The following is a 17,391-nucleotide window of genomic DNA, read 5'->3' as shown; positions in this document are numbered from 1 at the left end:
CTGGTATGTCTGTGAATGTTTTAGAACTCTTCTGGGTTGTAGTTTATTAATTATTAATAAACCCTGGAGGTTTGCAGAGGAGAGGAAAATATAGCATCTTTTCTTGCTTAAATTGATTAAGATATTCCCACCATGCCTGACCCAGGTTTTTCTACTAAAAATTAATATTAGTTGTGTGGGGGGCTTTTTTTAATTTTGCAAGAAGTGACTATAAGCACACTGAACAATGTACTCATTCCTATTTTTCTTATAGAAAAATAGAATAAAAATTGGCAGACACAGCAGTCCAGCATAGCTAAGACTATATATTAGTCCTTTGACTCACTACACTTCCCATTCCATCTCATTTGATGACACTGTGGTGATGATATCCTTTTTCTTTCCAATTCTGTAAGGTAAAATTATTAGATGCAGAGTGACAGGCATTATTTGTGCTGTCCAAGCAGACTGGTAGAAAACCTTCAGCATGGCCTGGGTGGTGAAGGCCGCACTGGTAAGCGGGCAGCTCGCACCCTGAATCTGCAACAGCCAAGTTCCTAGAGGTGCTTATTTTGCAGTTCCCTTGGTTTATCTGTTGACCAGGATAATTGTCATGAGTATGGCTTATCATCAAGTTTTATCTCGTAGGTGCATCGGACATCAGTATGATACCCTTTTTCGTGTGGTTGGAAGGGCCTGGGTGGCTGTGAGGAAAATGTTTCATTATATATTGCATGTGTAGAGTATTGTGTATATTTTATTTTCTGTTAAAGTAGTTTTGCTCAAAATGCTAACAAAAATACTTTCTTCAGAGATGAGTTTTTTCACTCCAAGTGCATGACTTAAGCTAGTGAGCAAAACTGTATCTCTGTCTTCACACTCTTGTCATTTATACTATGAGCGTTATGTACTCAGAGGTGGTGGGATGATCTGTATTTATTCAGCTTAAAAATCTTTGTTATTCTCTGTTTGATCTACTTGGGGTACTTCTTTCTTTCTTTGATACCATGCGGCCTCTTCTACTTCAGGCATGCTCTTTAATGCTCCAGTCACTATGGTATTATATTGCTTGTTCTCATAGGCTGTTGATTTTTCTTATGAAAAACAAGGACTTGAGCCCAACATTTCAGTTGTGCATCCTTGTACAATAAAACAGCTTTTTACTATACATTTTTAATAGCTTACTCCATTTGTTTCTAATTTCAGATGTGAACATGCTGTCTTTCAGGATGGGGGTTACTTTGTGTGAAGCTGTATAAAGCCTTGTGACAATAATAAAAATAGAGAAGAACCCCAATGTGGTTCTTTCTCACTGCACAGGGATACCAAAAGTGCTATTGAAAGTTGTTGACTAACCTGCGTTAAACCTTCAAGGGAAGTTCCCTGTTTTCCTGATCAGACTGTTGGGAGGTTTCATTCCTAGTACCTTGTTTCTCTCCATACATAAGTAACTTTAAAAAAAAATTTAGACACGGCTGTGTTAGTGTTTTTTTATTTTTTCCTTCCTGTCCCTGGCAGAAATAGACAACTCTTTACTTATTATTGTCTCTATAATTGATTCCATTTTAGATACTTGAACACAGTTCCTTCTCCCAGCCACCTTTGGGGTTTAATGATGCAGCTGAACCTCCCTAAGAGTGAACAGGTTCTCAAAGAGAAGGTCCCGCTCTCCTGTCTCCTAAGTCAGATACTACAAAGGCACCTCTGACTGACCTTGCAATGACCTGCAAACACCTGAAGGGTCTAAACCTTTTTGTTTGTTTTTGAAGTCTTGATGGGGCTAATTTACTGCAGTTCTAGTTTCTTGTATCAGCTTGCTGCAGGATCACATCAGCATCCTGTGGATGGAGGGGATGGGAGATGGGACAGGTGGCCAGCAGGCCAGTTTAGCTATATCTTAAAAACGTATCAGTAGTCTTTTATTTTCTGAAATAGATTTGTGGTTTTTCTAATTTTCTAAACATTGAGTTGTTGGCTGAACCCTTTGAACTGTGTGCTTTATTAATTTGGTGATGTGAAATGAATTAGCAAAAGCGTTTGCTGAACTACTGGTATAAGCAGAAGTGTCAGTGTGACTTCTGCCTTCCTGCACAAAGGAAATTCTTAGCTTGTGTGCATGGGGAATTATGGTAACTTACTCACTTCAAATGGCAAATTCCTTTTCTCTTGGCTTCCCTTTCTGCTAAGATGGTCAGTTTTTCCAAAAGGAAAGAGAGAATTTTTATTTTTTAATATAGTAGATATTCTGGTGTGTTAAAAGGGACAGTTATTGAAAAAATTGCCTGAAATCAGAAGTATGGAAATAATCAGGGCTTTGCATATACAGACTTAAGAACAATTATATCCTGAGGTCCATATTACCCTAGCCTAGGTCTGTTTTATGTTGAAGTATGAATAAATTACTTGATCAACAGGTTTTGTCATAATTGCTCTAGACTTGGCTATATAATTTGATTTTTGGTTTGTGGAGGTGTAGAGCTAGTATGACAGTATGTGAAATGCGGTTCTTCAAATCACATGTTTTGAAATTGTGTCACCGGTCGGGATCCCTGGAACAGACTTTTCAGATGTTGCTCTCAGTTTATAAATCGAGTGGTACTGAAACTTGTTTCTCAGGTTTTCAATATAATGTTTATGGAGGTTAATGTGAATAGCTACCCTAGCTGTTTTCTGAAGGGGTTGCCTGTTTATTCCCAAGTGGGACATTGCGATGAAGGAAACTGCCCACTGGGGACCTGGGGCACGTGAGTAGCCACAGGACCTTGGGAGCAGTGGTTGCAAGTAATGAACGTGGGCAAATCTCTGAGCATCCTGACATCAGGTATCCTCGTTAACACATTAGCAAGGCAAGCCAACATAAATCATTCTAGTATCTGATTTCTGTACTATACCATGGTCGCTTCCTAGGCCAGTTAGCTGTGTTATTCACTGGGCGTGGCCACTTTAATTTATTTCCATAACATATTTCCAATATACCAATAAGTGTAAGATACATTAGTGTTCCTCATATTGTTTGAATACTGGTGATGTTCTGCAGCTGCATATGTTATTAAAAACTCTTAAATGTTGCAGATCATCAGCTCAAGAAGATATTTTGAAATGATTCTAACATCTAACAGAGAAATACTAGCATAACAAATGTTTGCAGAATTTGCTGCCACAAGCAACACTTAGTGAAGCCAAGTTTCACACAAGTGAAATCTGCTTTTACAGCAGAGTAAAAGGACAACAGCTGTAAATTGTGTGGGAGTTGTGCATTTTCTTGTCAAGTGTTTGGAATTAAATACCCTCTCTGACAGAACACAGATTTGATGACTGCTCTGGTTTAGAGCTGTCTTTTGCAATTTTTTTTTTCTCTATTTAAAAGAAAACCCAACAAACCTAATATTTGGGAAGTGAGATATTAATATACATGTATATAGTTTTTAAGTTCTCCATGGCTCTGGCTTTTTTCTTCTCCTTAAAATATAAAATATTAAAGTTTTTGTTCTACTGAGTCATGGGTTTTTGGTAACTTGCATGGCAGTAGTTAGATTTTATCCTGTTTGATCAAATAGTACTCAAGCTATCTTTTAGGCTTTTGAGCTTGCCCAGTAATACAACTTCAGTAACTTCTGAGTAACTTGGGAATCATATCAGAGGTGATGTTTACTTTCCCATCTGCACTTTCCATGAGTGCTCAGCTTTACGCTGGGTTGTGTAAGCACTGGACCCTCAAAAGTACACATGAATGCTATGGGATCTGTACTTTGGCAAATGTAAAGTGTAGAAAAAAATTGCTATTCAGTTTAAAGTGACTTAAACTAATGGAGACTTCTTATGGAGCTTTAAGCTATTATGAGCTCAAATAACACCATTCCAACCCCTAAATCATATTTCATAGGAGCTAACCTTTTAGATGTACTATGGTACTGTCATGATGACAACATAGAAGTATTTCATGCAGATATTAATAATCTGTCTTAAAAACTACTTTGACATCTCTGAGGCAAATGAGATGTACAGCTTTAAATTAAATCAGTTAAAACCTTAAGCGGTTTGTTAAGGGAGGGCTCTCCAGTACCCCTGAAACTTCAAGAGATGATTCTGCTGTAACCCTCCTGAAACAACTGAAGAACTTGTTGGGTTCTTCTGATGCTGCCCTTCTGAAAAGCAGTAGCTGTGGGCATATTACAGGACATTTTTCCACTGGAGAAGGCAAGTTAGGTTTTTCTGGTGTTTTCTTTGCGTACTATTTTAGTTTTTATAGAAAATAATCCTTGAGAGACATCACAAATGATTCCCAACATCTTTATTCATGGTAAATCTCCATTCAAACGTGTGCTGTGGGTTCTCCGGAGGTCAAGAATTGACAGCAGTTGAACTAAAATGCAAAATACATTTGGTGTTTCTGGTAGTATTGTTGAAACATCCTTCTTACAGAACCAATTTGAAACCGCTTCCATGAAGGCAGAAAAAATGAATGTGTTCTTTACTTCTGTGTGACATGTCCAGATTGTTCAAGATGCTAACTAAATTCCTGAAATACGTTACAGATACTCCATTATGTCTATTGAAAGTATTTTAGATGCTGAAGTGGACAGGGTAAAGAAGGAGTGCAGGTAATTTACTGGCTGACTTTTCAACATGACTTTTTCACTCTTTCCTTCTTGGCAAAAGTTTGCTGTGTAAGCATGTTTGAAGTGAAGTGTTTCATATGGTATTTAAATTTCCTGCTATAGGAAAAGCAGCTTTGTCTGTATCCTTGGACAAAAGCTTTTTTATGGAAGGGAGAAGCTAGATTGTGCAAGTGGCAAAGTACAACTAGGGTAAACACTGTCATCTTTGTGTGTGTTTTACAAAAGATCCCATTGTAAGATCTTATTTCCGTTTTTTAAAATATTTTACATCACTGTTGCAAATCCTTCCATCAATTATATATTTTCTTGTATTGCTATAAACTTCCTAAGTTCATATGTAACCGTTTTGCTCGCTGAGATGGTCGTGAGCACTATGGAAACGTGAATGGGAGATGTGTCAAGTGTACAGCAAAAAAGAGTTTTCCATCAGTTTTCCTTGATGGGTCAGTTAGGATGGAGATGTGGGAGCGTTGTCTCTGGCACCGGGGGCCGCTGCCAGCGGCTCCCCCAGCAGCGGTCACTGTGTCCCTCTGCTCTGCGGCATCGCCTGACAGAAGCAGCTGCCTCTTGCCTTTCCGGGTGAAGGGTTTCTGCGGTACAATTTAATGAATCATTGTCTTAATGAGTATGAAAATAATTGAAGTACACACCTACTTTTTTCTTTAAATTGATAAGGCATTATAATATCGCCAGATAAAGATTTATATAGTCGGCAACTTTGGGAATGTGTGTGGGGGTTTATTTTGTGTGCTATGGGTGAGCTAAAGCAGAAGGCAACTTAAATGGCTCAAATAACACGAGCGCTTTCTGGCAGAACACAATGTTCTATGTACTAAGACTCTTTGTTTCACAGTTTAGTTTCATAAACCAAAATATTAATAGGTGTATTTATATTAAAATGAATTGTATGTAAATAGCGCCAGAAATAGAAGCAATAGCTCAGCCTGTAATTCAGAGCAGGTAAAATGAACTGTACGCAAATATGTGCAGAATTTGAAGAAAGTAATAGCTCAGCCTGTAATTCAGTGCAAAGAAGATGCAAAATTGACCAAAAGGTAGAATTAATGAAAGTAAATCAGATGCTCAATTTTACTCTTTTCAATCGGATGGAGTTATCAGCCATTATAAAAAATTACTTTGAGTGTATCTGCTTAATTTTTAAATGGGTCATTTTAAACCTGTAGCTGTTGAATGGACTTTGCTAGGCAAATAAATTTGAATCATTGATATGGGATGATTTTTGATTCTGCATTGCTTTGCAAGATGATTTTGTTGTCACTTTATAATGGCAAATCAACTAAATGTGAGAACTTCTGTGCATTTAAATATTTACTATAGCTTGTCTGAAATTCATAGCCAACTATTAACAGGCTTATAATATTTACTGTCTTCTTTTTATGTGTTCCTTAGACTTACAGATTGAATTATCCAGTCAAGTATTAGGCTGGAGAAGATTACTGTACAAATAACTATTTGGGTTATCTTTTCAACCTGGCTTTTAAAATTGGTTTGTTTTCGCTCTGAGGTAACAGAGGACTTGCTGAAAAATCTCCTTCATGGATTTTGTGGTATTACAGTAAGTTTTAAATGTGCCTGAATATGTTAGAAAGGAAGTAGGATCCAGAACATGTTTGTAAAAACATGAGCCAAGAGCAGAAAGAGGAAGGAGGAGATGAGCTAATTATTCCAGTTGAAGCTGTCACTTTGTGAAAACGAAACTGTAGAGTTTTTGAGATTTCTTTTATATTATTCTTGTTGAATAAAGCTGGTATTGAAGTCCCAGGGCTTCTTAAAACGACAGTGGCGATTCCTTGGCAAGCAGCGGGGTTATTGAGGGAACTGGGATGCTGCTTCGCTCCCTGTCTGGGGATGCTCTGGGATGTGCCTGTTCTCCTTTCTTCAGCTTGCTGCTGCAAAGAGCTGCTGTTCCCTCGTTTTCCTTCAGTGCAGTACTGTTCTTTCACATGAGTATAGACGATCTGTTGCTTGTAACTTTGTAAACAGTATTAAGATGAGATTTGCATATTTTTTTCCCTTGATTTTTAGTAGCTGGTTTCAGCAATCTCAATGCTGCTACTGAAATGGAAGCTCTTAATTTCAAGTCTGTAGCACTAAGAAAGGCTGCGAACAGAGGCACAACAACTGAAGTGATTTATTTGTAAAGGAGGGAAAATCATGTGTGGAAGGTCATGTTTTGCAGGCTGGTGCTGCAGTTGTTCTTTAAGCAGTTTTTTTCTAGAAGTTTTTGTCTTGGATTTAAGTGCTGTAAAGGAAAAAGGTGATTGCCAGTTTAAAGGGAATTTTGTTTTCTGTCTTTTAATTGCTGGCATCCTCGGTGCAGTATGTTCTCATTGCATGGAAGTAAATCATAAGCCTTAAAGGTGGTGGATAAGGAAGAGATCCATAGTATTTTTTTTTCTCCCAGAACTGCAGTCTTACACTATTGGAGTGCACTGAAGCTTTTTTTTTTAAATCTTGCTTTAATTTTGAATGCTTAAACAAATATGTATAATACGTATAATGTATAATATAACATTAAAAGTTAAGGTATCCTCTAAGAAGCGGATATGCATTTTGATAATGAAAAGTACCTTGTGAAGTAAAGTAAGTTTGCTTTTCATTGCAGGAAGTTCAAGTGTTCAGAGGCCTGGTTGTTGCCTTTGACTGTTCATTCATGAATGATTAACAGATTGTTTTATTTAAAGGCACGTATCTGCTCCCTACTGTGTCAGTGTAAAAACTGTGCTCTGAAAAAGCTGTGTGTACAGTCTGAACAGTGTTTTGTGTTGATCCTGGAAACTTTGTCCTGTCTGCATGAAACTCTCTTCCTTATCAGTTTGCAAGGATTTACTGCTAGCAGATTTTTCTGTGAAACTGAGTTGAAATATGTCATATTGGTAAAGTATTAAAACACATAGAATTACTGAACTCAGGGAGAGGTCATTATATTCATAAGGCTGTCATAGTGCTTAATGAGCTGTACAACTTGCATTCAAGTTGTAGGATCTTAAGTATTTCTGATTTTTGATTTTTTTTTTTTTCTCTCCCAAGAGTCCTTCACTCTTCTTAGCTGGAGAAAGCAGCGTGAACAAGTCTGAAATCCATATCAAATAGCAGATGAACGTTGAAATGTTTTGAGTTGAAGGCATTTTGTGTGTGCGTGCATGGGCATGTTGAAGGACATGTTCCTGTGATTCTGATAGTGCAAGGACAAGGAGTCTCTTTTGGTAGATTAAATTCTATGTTTATGAGTATTTGAAGCTTGTTAGTGCAAAAATGAAGCTCAGGGAGTGAAATGCTGACTGGAAGTCCTCGTGTGTGTGCAGAAATGTTTAGTGTTTAGCATACATTTAAGTTTTCCTTAACTGTGTATGTCTGGTTTTGGGAAAACAGCCATAGAAGTGGTCGGAAACTATTTTGATCTAGGTAATGCTTTATCTATTCAAATTTATACATTGATGATGAGTAATGGATTTGGTAAATGAAAGGAATATAGTTAAATTAATCTGCTTTTTGGCTTGAAACTATTGAAGTTTTTTTGCAGAACACAGTCTTGAACTCAAACAGTCACCTTAAAAGCAATGGTGTGGGGTCTGGGGCCTGCTTGTCTGCAGGACTCTCCTTCCCATGTTGCGGGGGGCAGGGCTGACCTGCCAACATTAATGTAGAAAGTACACTCAATTTTAGGTAATTTTGATCTTTCTAAAAGCTGCTTTTCTCATAAATGAAAAATTCTTCACAGAATTCACCTTGATAAGGTTGGGTGCTGTTGAACTGAGCATTACTGTAGATGCAACATACCTCATTGTGTGGCTTGATGTATGAGGAAGTAATATTATATGCTACGTAGTTATTTAAATAGTTCTTGATAAGAAAGTTGTATCCCTCAAAGACGTGTGTATGAGCTAAACTGTGTGTTGTAGTTAGATTGATGGATTTGCATTTTTTTATGGTTCACTGAAAGCAGTAACTTAAAGAACCTTTCAAAAATCTTGCAGTTCTCCCTGAGAAAAAAACTTTGAGAAGTGAGAGCAACAGGGAGTGAGAGTAGCTGAGGGCTTGGTTGGCAGGACAGTTCACTGTCTCGTTGTTTGTTCAGGTCACAAGTTCTGGCTTCCTCTTGAAAACCAGAAATCAGTATTTTGAGTTTGGAAGTACTAAGCATTCAGAAAACAAACTCCCCATTGCACTTTCATTTCATGTTACTGTTTTAAACTCAACTAGTATGCTGCCCGAGTTATGTGGCAGTATGTTTGCTCTGAGCTTCCAGCATAGGCTTAGCACAGTTTGTGTCCTGCAGTTTCATCTGGAGTTGTCCTGGTTGTAATACTGGAACCTTTGAAAACGTTGGTGTGAAACCTCTGAGCCATATTCTTTGGTGTTGCTTGAGAAAATGTTTTAAAAACCTTTACCAAGCACACCGTGTCATAGACTTTATATTTGGAAAATCTACACAGAACATTATTTTACTAATGACATTTCACTGCCTTAAAGCAAGTTGCAAATGCAGGCCAGCCAGCAAAGCTGCCTGTCTTGTATGGAAGAGCAGCTTTAGGAGGACGTGCATGTTGTGCGAACCACTGGCCTCAGCAGCCGGGGCCCTCATGGTGCTGCTCTTGCCACATCCTTGAAAGAGAGGAAGAACCTGAAGGTTTGTGTGTTCCCCTGGTGCAGGTGTATGCTGTTGCTTCAAATGACAAACCTGGTGGTTTGATGGCAGGATGATTTACGTGGGAAACATCGTTCTGTGGGCCAATTGGGAAATGAATGCAGAAACTGAGCTCCTGAATGAGGAGACCACAGAGAGGCTTTGAGCAGCACCTGAAGCTGATCAAGTTTGCGCTTCCAGCATCCTGGGGAATTGACGTTTATCCCTGAAGACATTGGGGTGATGGTTTGTTCACAGCAGCATTCTTTAGGCAGTTAGTGTTCTCAAGACCAAGTTTACCAAAGGCAGATGTTGTACCCCTCTCAAAAAAAATAAAGAAGGTAGGAGGGAAGACTTGGATACTAGAAAAGTAGTCTTTTACTGTTCATCAAGTTTTGTAACAGATATTTTTTTCTTTTGAATTAGAAGAGGATACTAATTGGTTTTGGCTCTGTGATTTTGCCAGTCCTGCTGTTCCTCCCTCCGCTCCCCCCCCCCCTTGTGGTTTACCTTAAACATACCGTACTTGCTCTATCTAGTAGGCTGTGTTTTCTCTTTTAAAGGCATACAAAACAAGTCTGTGCCTGTTTTAATCTTGTGAAGTTCCTCTCTAGCTGTTTCCCCTTTTGGTTGTGGATATTGCCCATATTTGGGTCTCACTGTGGTGCAATCAGTTTACATCTGATTGTGTGGTACGATACGTTGTCTTGCCTGAGCAAACCCTGGTAATTTATTATTAGATGTGGGCTAGATTAGCAGCTTATGACTTTAATGTTTGAAAGTACATTATAAAAGATCTTTTATGTAATGCAATATATTATTTTTTTCCTGTGAAAGATGCTACAAGAGGCAGAAGGACTTGCCTCCAGCAAAGCTGCTGAATTAAAACCAAGCAGGAGGAAGGGATGGTATAAATTATATAGTTCCTTTCTTTAGAGTGCCTAAATGTGCCCTAAAATACAGAGATGGCAGTGCATTACCAGGAAACTATTCAATTTGATTTAATAACAAGCTGCTTTCACAATCTCATAATCATAGCTCTCATGAAAAAATGTGCTTTTATATTCTGTGTGGTGTATTTTATATACTTGTGTTATACTTTAAAAATCGAACACCTAGGAGTATATATATCCTAAATGCTTCTGTGAAAGTACTCATGGTTTCAGTGAGTGCCATGGACTTCTAACGGTGCTTTCTGCTGGCCGTCATGTTAGCAAACAATATATTAATGAGAAATTGTCATTAGTGTTTTGTTTGTGTTTTTTTTTTGTTGTTGTTGTTTTTTTTTTTTTTTTTTTTTTTTTGTATTTGTTGTTCTGCTTGTGTGCATGTCTCTGAATTAAATTAGGTGGATAAGAATATCCACTTAATTTCTGTGAGAGTGGTAATCAGAACACTCATTGATATTGCCTAAAATATTTTTAGGTAAGCATCTTAATGGAATGGCATACAGGTAAACCATCCAGGTTTTTTCCAGAGTATCTTAGTCATAATGTTGTGCTCGTCTTTCCACCTGAACTGTCTGTTTAGATCTTGCTGAGAAGGTAAAAGTGCCGCTTCACATTCACTATCACTGTATTTGCGATGAGGTGGATAGATTGGGGAACCATCCTTGCCTAGCAAGTGGCATCTCTGAAATGCCAGGTTTTGTCTTGAACAAGATCCCATTACTTACAGTTCCTGAGCAACAGCTGAACTGTAAAGCTGAAGTTTTTCAAGAAGGCAAACATAAAAATATTTTGATGATGATTCCAGTATATTTCAAATCCACTGTCCACGTAATTATCGGCTGGCATCTAGAGAAATGCTGACTTTTTTTTCAGTATTAAATAAATACAGCTTGTGATATTTACATTATAATTAACAAACTAATATTTTCACGCCCCATTGTCTTGTGGCTGTCCTTTGTGCTTTTCTACTTAACAACAAAAAAGGGAGTTTGTTGGTTTGTTTTACTGCTGTAATATATTCTGATTTGCAAGGGAGCATTCTAAAACTCATCTGCTCTTTAACAATACATTTCTTCTCTCGATAGCCAACTACTCCACCAAGCCAAGGGAGGCCTGATTCACCCGTTTATGCTAATTTACAAGAACTGAAAATATCCCAGTCTGCACTTCCACCACTACCCACAAGTGCTCCGGTCCAAATAAATGGGGAATGGGAAACCCATAAGGATACGACAGGACGCTGTTATTACTACAACAGAGGATCACAGGAGCGAACCTGGAAACCTCCACGGTGGGCCCGAGATGCCAGCGTTAATAAAGGGGATTCCCAGAGCCATGCAGATCATGAGGTAGTTCCTTCTGAGGTCAGAAGCAATGAGATTGTATGATGCTGTTTTGCTGCAGAATTTGGTATCTCTGAGTTTCCAAGTGTCAAGTAGTGTCTTCATGTCTTTTTTTGTCATGTGTCTTGGTATGAAGTCGTAAACAGTTCAGCTCTTTAATTGCTTGTGTGTAGAAGAATGTGTACATGGACTGTGTGCACGAGTAGTAAGTTATACAAATGCCTTACAATCCTGCAGCAGGTATTGTAGCTTTTCTTTTAAAGGTAAACTGAGATATTTTGAAACTAATATGACTACAAATGACAACAGAATAAGGCAACCACTGTAACTTCTCTGACATGCAGTGCGTTCTCCTTCCCAGTGTATTGGGCACATCTTCTGGGGCGGAGGGGGAGAGGAGGGCACGTGTGACAGTGCCTCTAGAAGCAGAATTTGTGGGGATGCATAGAAAAAGGCAAGGGGAATTATGTATTTCTATGAATATCAGTTAAATACACAGTAAAGCAAAAGTAGGCAATATACAGGTGTTTGCTACTGTTTGGTTGATGCTGTGGCAGTAAATTTAGATATGTGGGTTTTTATAGAGGAAAATATTTTCGTAAAGAGGAATTAAGATAATTCTAAATTTTAAGATGCATGTAGAGAAATCCAGTGTTCTGGAGTAAAAACCAGACTTAATGGAGTTCCACAGCACTTTCCACCTGCGTCAAAAATACTGACATAAATAAAGTTTCTATCAAATTAAAATGTATTGATTTTTATTTTTGTAATTAGATTTATACATACTATTAACAATTCTCTATATTCTATGATGACTTAAAAATACTGGGTTTTTTAAAGGGTTGTATGTGACCGTTCAAATGAAAATCTTATTTAATTGATAAATTCTTAAAGAGGTGGAAAAATCATAGTGAATATAAAAAACAAGTTTACCTGGATAACTTGTCACAGCATTTTAACCATTTGTGAAGGAGATTTGAATTTACATGCTTGTCAATGATTTCTGCCTTGGATAGCTGGAGAAGAAAGTAGGAGAAAGGACAGTTAAAGGAGCAATATTTTGTAATCAAATTGTGTTCACTTTGAGAAAATCGTTTCCTTCATTCTGCGAATGATATCCTAGAGAACAGAAGATGTGAACATTAAAATTACTATGCTAGAAGCGCTGCCTAAACCAGCTGTCTAGGTCCAAGGGCAGCAAATGTTGATGGGGGTGGAAATCCACCCCAGCTTCTGGCAATTGGCCATAGGAGTTTTTGACTAGGGTACATTCAGACCATAAACATGTTCTTTAGATATATCAGTGATTTTTTTTGTTGTTGTTGTTGTTTTTTTCATTATGCAGACCTTTTGCTTTTGCAAAACCTTTTGGCAAAGCTTTGCTGCACACCTTGCTTAAGAGAGTTGAAGCTTACCCTGAAGTTATTTATGTTAAAAGATCGCTTGTGCTAGCATTTGAGGTGCAGATAGATTCTGTGCAACCAGTCACTAGGGAGAGCCAGACAGTGGTGTGTGTTTATTTGAACTGCAGTGGTTCAGATAAAGCAAAGGAATAGTTGGGAGATGGATATTACTATTTAAATATGCTTAAAATAGTGCTCTTGTTTTCAAACAGTACTTAGGCTAATCAGTTTCCTGATAGAAAGAAAAAGCAAACATTAATCAAGAAATCTTCTACATATTTCACTTTTCTATGTCCTTTTCAAGTATGTATGGTTTAGGTGGATTTCCTCCTGAACCTATTACAATGTTTCGTTTTAAAATTTAGTTGTGGACTGCTCACGATTTTGATTGCTGGAAGCTCTGTTGTAGAAGTTTACCTCTGGGACAGTTAGTGCCAGAAACAGGAGAGAAAGGAAAAAGGGACCTTTCATTGCCTTTGGCAGTGGCCTTCACAGCAGCTGTGTCAGCCGCAAGCATTTGAACAGCCAAATTTTCTTGCCACAAGCCAGTGGCAGCAACAGGTAAACTGGTGAAAAGTTTGTGGCTGCCACTTTGATATCTCTGCTCATGGCCTGTTAATTTCTCACTGGCTCTTCTTTTGTTGGAGAAGACTCTGTTTTTCATCTGGTTAAGATGATTGCTTTTTTGAGTAGTAATGCTTCTTGTATGTAGTAAGTGTAGCTAGTTTTCTGTCATCGTTCTTCCTTGTTTTCGTGGAAGGACTTCCAATAACTCTTTCTCCCTCCCCACATGCAAATGATCCCTCTGACTCTTACCGATACCTCGGTACCATGACTTCACCACATGGCTGCATGTTCAGAAAGCTTGATTTTATTTATTTATTTTTCGTTACCTATGACTTATTTCAGCTCAGTTCTTCTGTTTATTTGTGATGCTTGAGGTATCATAGATTGGTCTTTCAGACAGTCATACCTGTTTTCAGTCTTTGTAAGACCAGTGAATCATGCATGTTTTAATTTTTAACTAGCCACAAGTTTATATCTCCAGTAGCACAGGTTCCTTTAGTAACTTGTGTCTTCTCTGACTGGCTGGTCAAGGTTTGAGGCTAGAGAGATACATGTTGCAAGGTCCTGTCAATCCACTTTCCAGCAGTTGTGTTGATTTTGAAGCTTTTTATTCCCTTTTCTGTTCTGCATTCAAGAGTATACTTCACACTCCTGCTCATGTTCACCTTTTTGTATATGAGTATTTAAACCAAATTACTTAAAGGTTGAAATCCAAGTCTAAGCTACCATAAAATATAGGGAATCCGTAATTTTGTTTGATTATGAACAAATATGTCTTAATAATTAGTAAAAACTGATTTAATTTACTATAACGAAGTTAAGTTGGCCTTTGCACACTAGTCTGAGTCATGCTCATTCCTTTCAGATTTAGTAATAGAAGAACATGTACAGGAAGATTAAATACTAATTGTATCTCTAGAGATTTGTCCTCAGAGGAGCTTGTGTTGTATTGGGTAGCAAAACGTCAAGGTGACGTAAAAATGAGAACTGTGAATGATCATATATTCTAATACATGTTTAATATATTAGGATTTGAAATAGCTTATAGTTGGTCTTAGAACTTTGTGATTAGGAAATTGAATTTTATTGGATAATTAAGAAAGGGCAAAATTGTACTCAATTTGTCAAAAAAAAAGTTGGTAACAGCTATGGCACAGAGAAAACACTTGTAGGTTTGGTAGTTATTCGGATGGGGTGGGGTAAAGCAGGGAAGTCCTATCAACAGGACCTCTAGGGAAAGTGTGTAAGGTTTTGGATTACAGATAAATTCATTGGAGGTAGTGACTTGTTAATGTATTTCAGGAAAGAGTGCTTAACAATAACTGGGAGAAATTTGTCGTTAAAGTGATTTAATCAGGGCGGACTATTAGAGGAATGGGGTGTCGTCATATCAGAGAAAGGCAAACCTCTGATACCTAGATAGGAGACCTTAATGGGAAGTAGAGACCAACAAATTAGCCAGCAAGCTGTAGAAAAGCAACAGGATTTCATTTCAATTGAAAACTACATTTAAAACATATGGCCACGATGCAATTTCATTCCCTGTATTTTTGTTTCAAAATGAACAAAAAGTAATAAAGAGATGCTAGTTTCTTTAATTAGTCAGTATTCTTTCTTGTTATTTTGATTTTTAGAAGTAGTAGTAACTTTCTTAACTGCATGGTGGTGAACTCGTGTCTGCCCTCAAGAATTTTCCGTGTAAATGGAAAGAAGCCAAGGAAGACAGTAGAAGTGATGATGTGGGGGACCATTTCTGTAAGTCCCTTTAGTGTCACAGCAGAGTTCTTAAAAGGTATAAGGTTGGTTAGCTTTCTGCTTAAGATGACTTTATTTAAATGTGACATAGTATAATTGAGGATGTGACTCCAAGAGGAAGCATGGAGGAGATGTAAAAAGCACATACACAGTTAATACTGAAAAAGTGTTGAAAGTTAGATGGAAAGGTGCTGACTGTGGTTTGGCCAGTGTTCTCTAGCCCCAGCTGATGCAGCTTCAGCAGTTGCTCCTGCTGGCCGAGGGACAGGGAGGGCCTTGGCTTGGGAAACCTTGGACCAACTCAGGAATGTGGTTCAAGTTTAGGTCTGCAAAGCCTAAATTCCCCCATTGTATTGTACATGAGATTAGTTAAGCCCTGAAAGCATCAAAACTTCCATTGTATGGGTGCCTTACAGATAGACGCATTAACAGTTGTTCTTACTGAACAACAGTGGTCTTTCTAGGATAATTTTAATTTTTAAATCTTCTGTTTAATTTTACATGTGTATGGTGCTTCCTCAGTTTCAGGAATGGCTTGTGAGAGGCAAATACAAATACATTGTGTTATTCAGTCATAATTCCTGTTAATAGCAATAATAAAAATGTCCAAGGTCTTACTACTTTAAACAAATGTCAATGCACTTAATATTTAATCATTAAAACATAATGAAAACTTAAATATGTGTAAACAACATAGCTATCTTATAAAACAGTAGTTGAAATGAGGCCAAATAGCACTCTTATCAACTCCTCAGGCTTCATTCTTCAAGTGTAAGAATGGGACTGAAGACTCCTTTTTTTCCCAAATGATTAGAAGTTACCACTTCAGAATTTTGTGTTACTACACGTACAAAAGAAGCGGCATTTAGACGCTCGCATTCTGTGGGCTGTAGAGGACACTTAGATTTTTTTGTTTATTTTTTTCATGTTACTTTATTGATGACACGAAGTTTCCCATGGGTTTTGCTGTGCTTGGTAAGCTGGCTCATGTCAGCGTACTCAGAAAGGCAACACCAAAGCCCTTTGTAGTAATAATTTGGAAATGTCACTGAACATTTAATCTCTAAAAACACTGACTTTTAAGAACTGCTTAGTTTCTGATACCTGGATGTTTTTTGGTAATACTTAAGCTTTTCAGAAAATGAGTTTTTTTCTACTTGAAAATAGAAATTCTGCCTTTCTCCTGCTTTACTGATTTCCTCAAAACCCTTGTGTTACTGAACCTTAGTCAATATTTAACTGTCATCATTTCTGAATAACAGAATGTGTTCCCTCTTACTTGCTGAGGATCCAAGACAGTGTGAAAGGAAATTTGCATTGGATTCCTCAGGAGACTGCAGCATAGAGATCTTGTGGGAGATGAATGCAGAGAGGCGACTTCTTTTTTTTTTAGACTCTTTTTTTTGTGCATGGAATGGATGCTTTGAATAACACTACAGTATTTTAGGAAGGAGGTGAACAAGGTGTACAAGGGAACAGAAATAGTTTATTGTGTGTGCAAAATCTTTTTTTTTTTTCTGTTCTACAAATCAAACTTGTTTCTTATGTTGTAATTCACTTCTGCCTTCAGAAAATGATCTTACACCTCAGCCAGCTGTGCCTGCTAGAAAGCCTGGCTTTTTGCATTGCTCATTGTCACATGCATCAGAGTTGGAAGGAGGAGAGTGGAAATTCCTAATATTTTAGGATGCATTGCACAAGTACTGTAAAGTGCTGGGACCTGCCAAGGTGTAACTGGAGACTCAAGTTGTCCTTAATGATTGTTGTCTTTTCTTCTCCTTCCCAAATAGCTATGAAAATTGGGATGTTGCCAGAAAATCAAGGTAGCGGGTCTCCCAGGTTTTTTGAGGCAATGCAGATTACTGAAGTTAACTCTATCATTAAGTAATGTAAATCTGTAGGAATAAAATTTAGGTTGGCAAAAAAATTCTGAGTTTGAGTAGCTGAAATCTGGTGTAGTAGAACCTAAAATTCTATCAGTATAAAGCAGCTGTTCTGAAAGTAGGTTGAATTGCCTAGCATTGATCCAATATTTCTGTACTGTAAAAATGCTTCTCTTGTTCTCTGACATAAAAATGTGAACTCCCTGAATTTATTACTATTCTCTTTCTAGTCAAATAATCTTTG

General features: G+C 37.7%; 1 protein-coding gene across 12 annotated transcripts in view; it reads left to right on the top strand.

The window, feature by feature from the left end:
* Window positions 1–17,391, top strand: part of ARHGAP12 (Rho GTPase activating protein 12) — a 78,724-nt gene that overhangs the window by 24,367 nt on the left and 36,966 nt on the right. For 6 of the 12 annotated variants that reach the window (XM_071805295.1, XM_071805294.1, XM_065830488.2 and 3 more), the window contains exon 3: window positions 11,282–11,560. The exons of 1 other annotated variant lie outside the window; for it this stretch is intronic. In XM_071805295.1, coding sequence (XP_071661396.1) covers window positions 11,282–11,560 — 279 coding nt within the window. The remainder of the gene's footprint in view (window positions 1–11,281; window positions 11,561–17,391) is intronic. 5 more of the 12 variants (XM_065830494.2, XM_065830495.2, XM_065830493.2 and 2 more) reach the window with 1 other exon arrangement.

This window comes from Patagioenas fasciata, chromosome 2, assembly GCF_037038585.1.
Source record: "Patagioenas fasciata isolate bPatFas1 chromosome 2, bPatFas1.hap1, whole genome shotgun sequence".
Classification (NCBI taxonomy): domain Eukaryota; kingdom Metazoa; phylum Chordata; class Aves; order Columbiformes; family Columbidae; genus Patagioenas; species Patagioenas fasciata.
The sequence above is the reverse complement of the archived record's forward strand: the minus strand, read 5'-3'. Positions and strand labels throughout refer to the sequence as shown.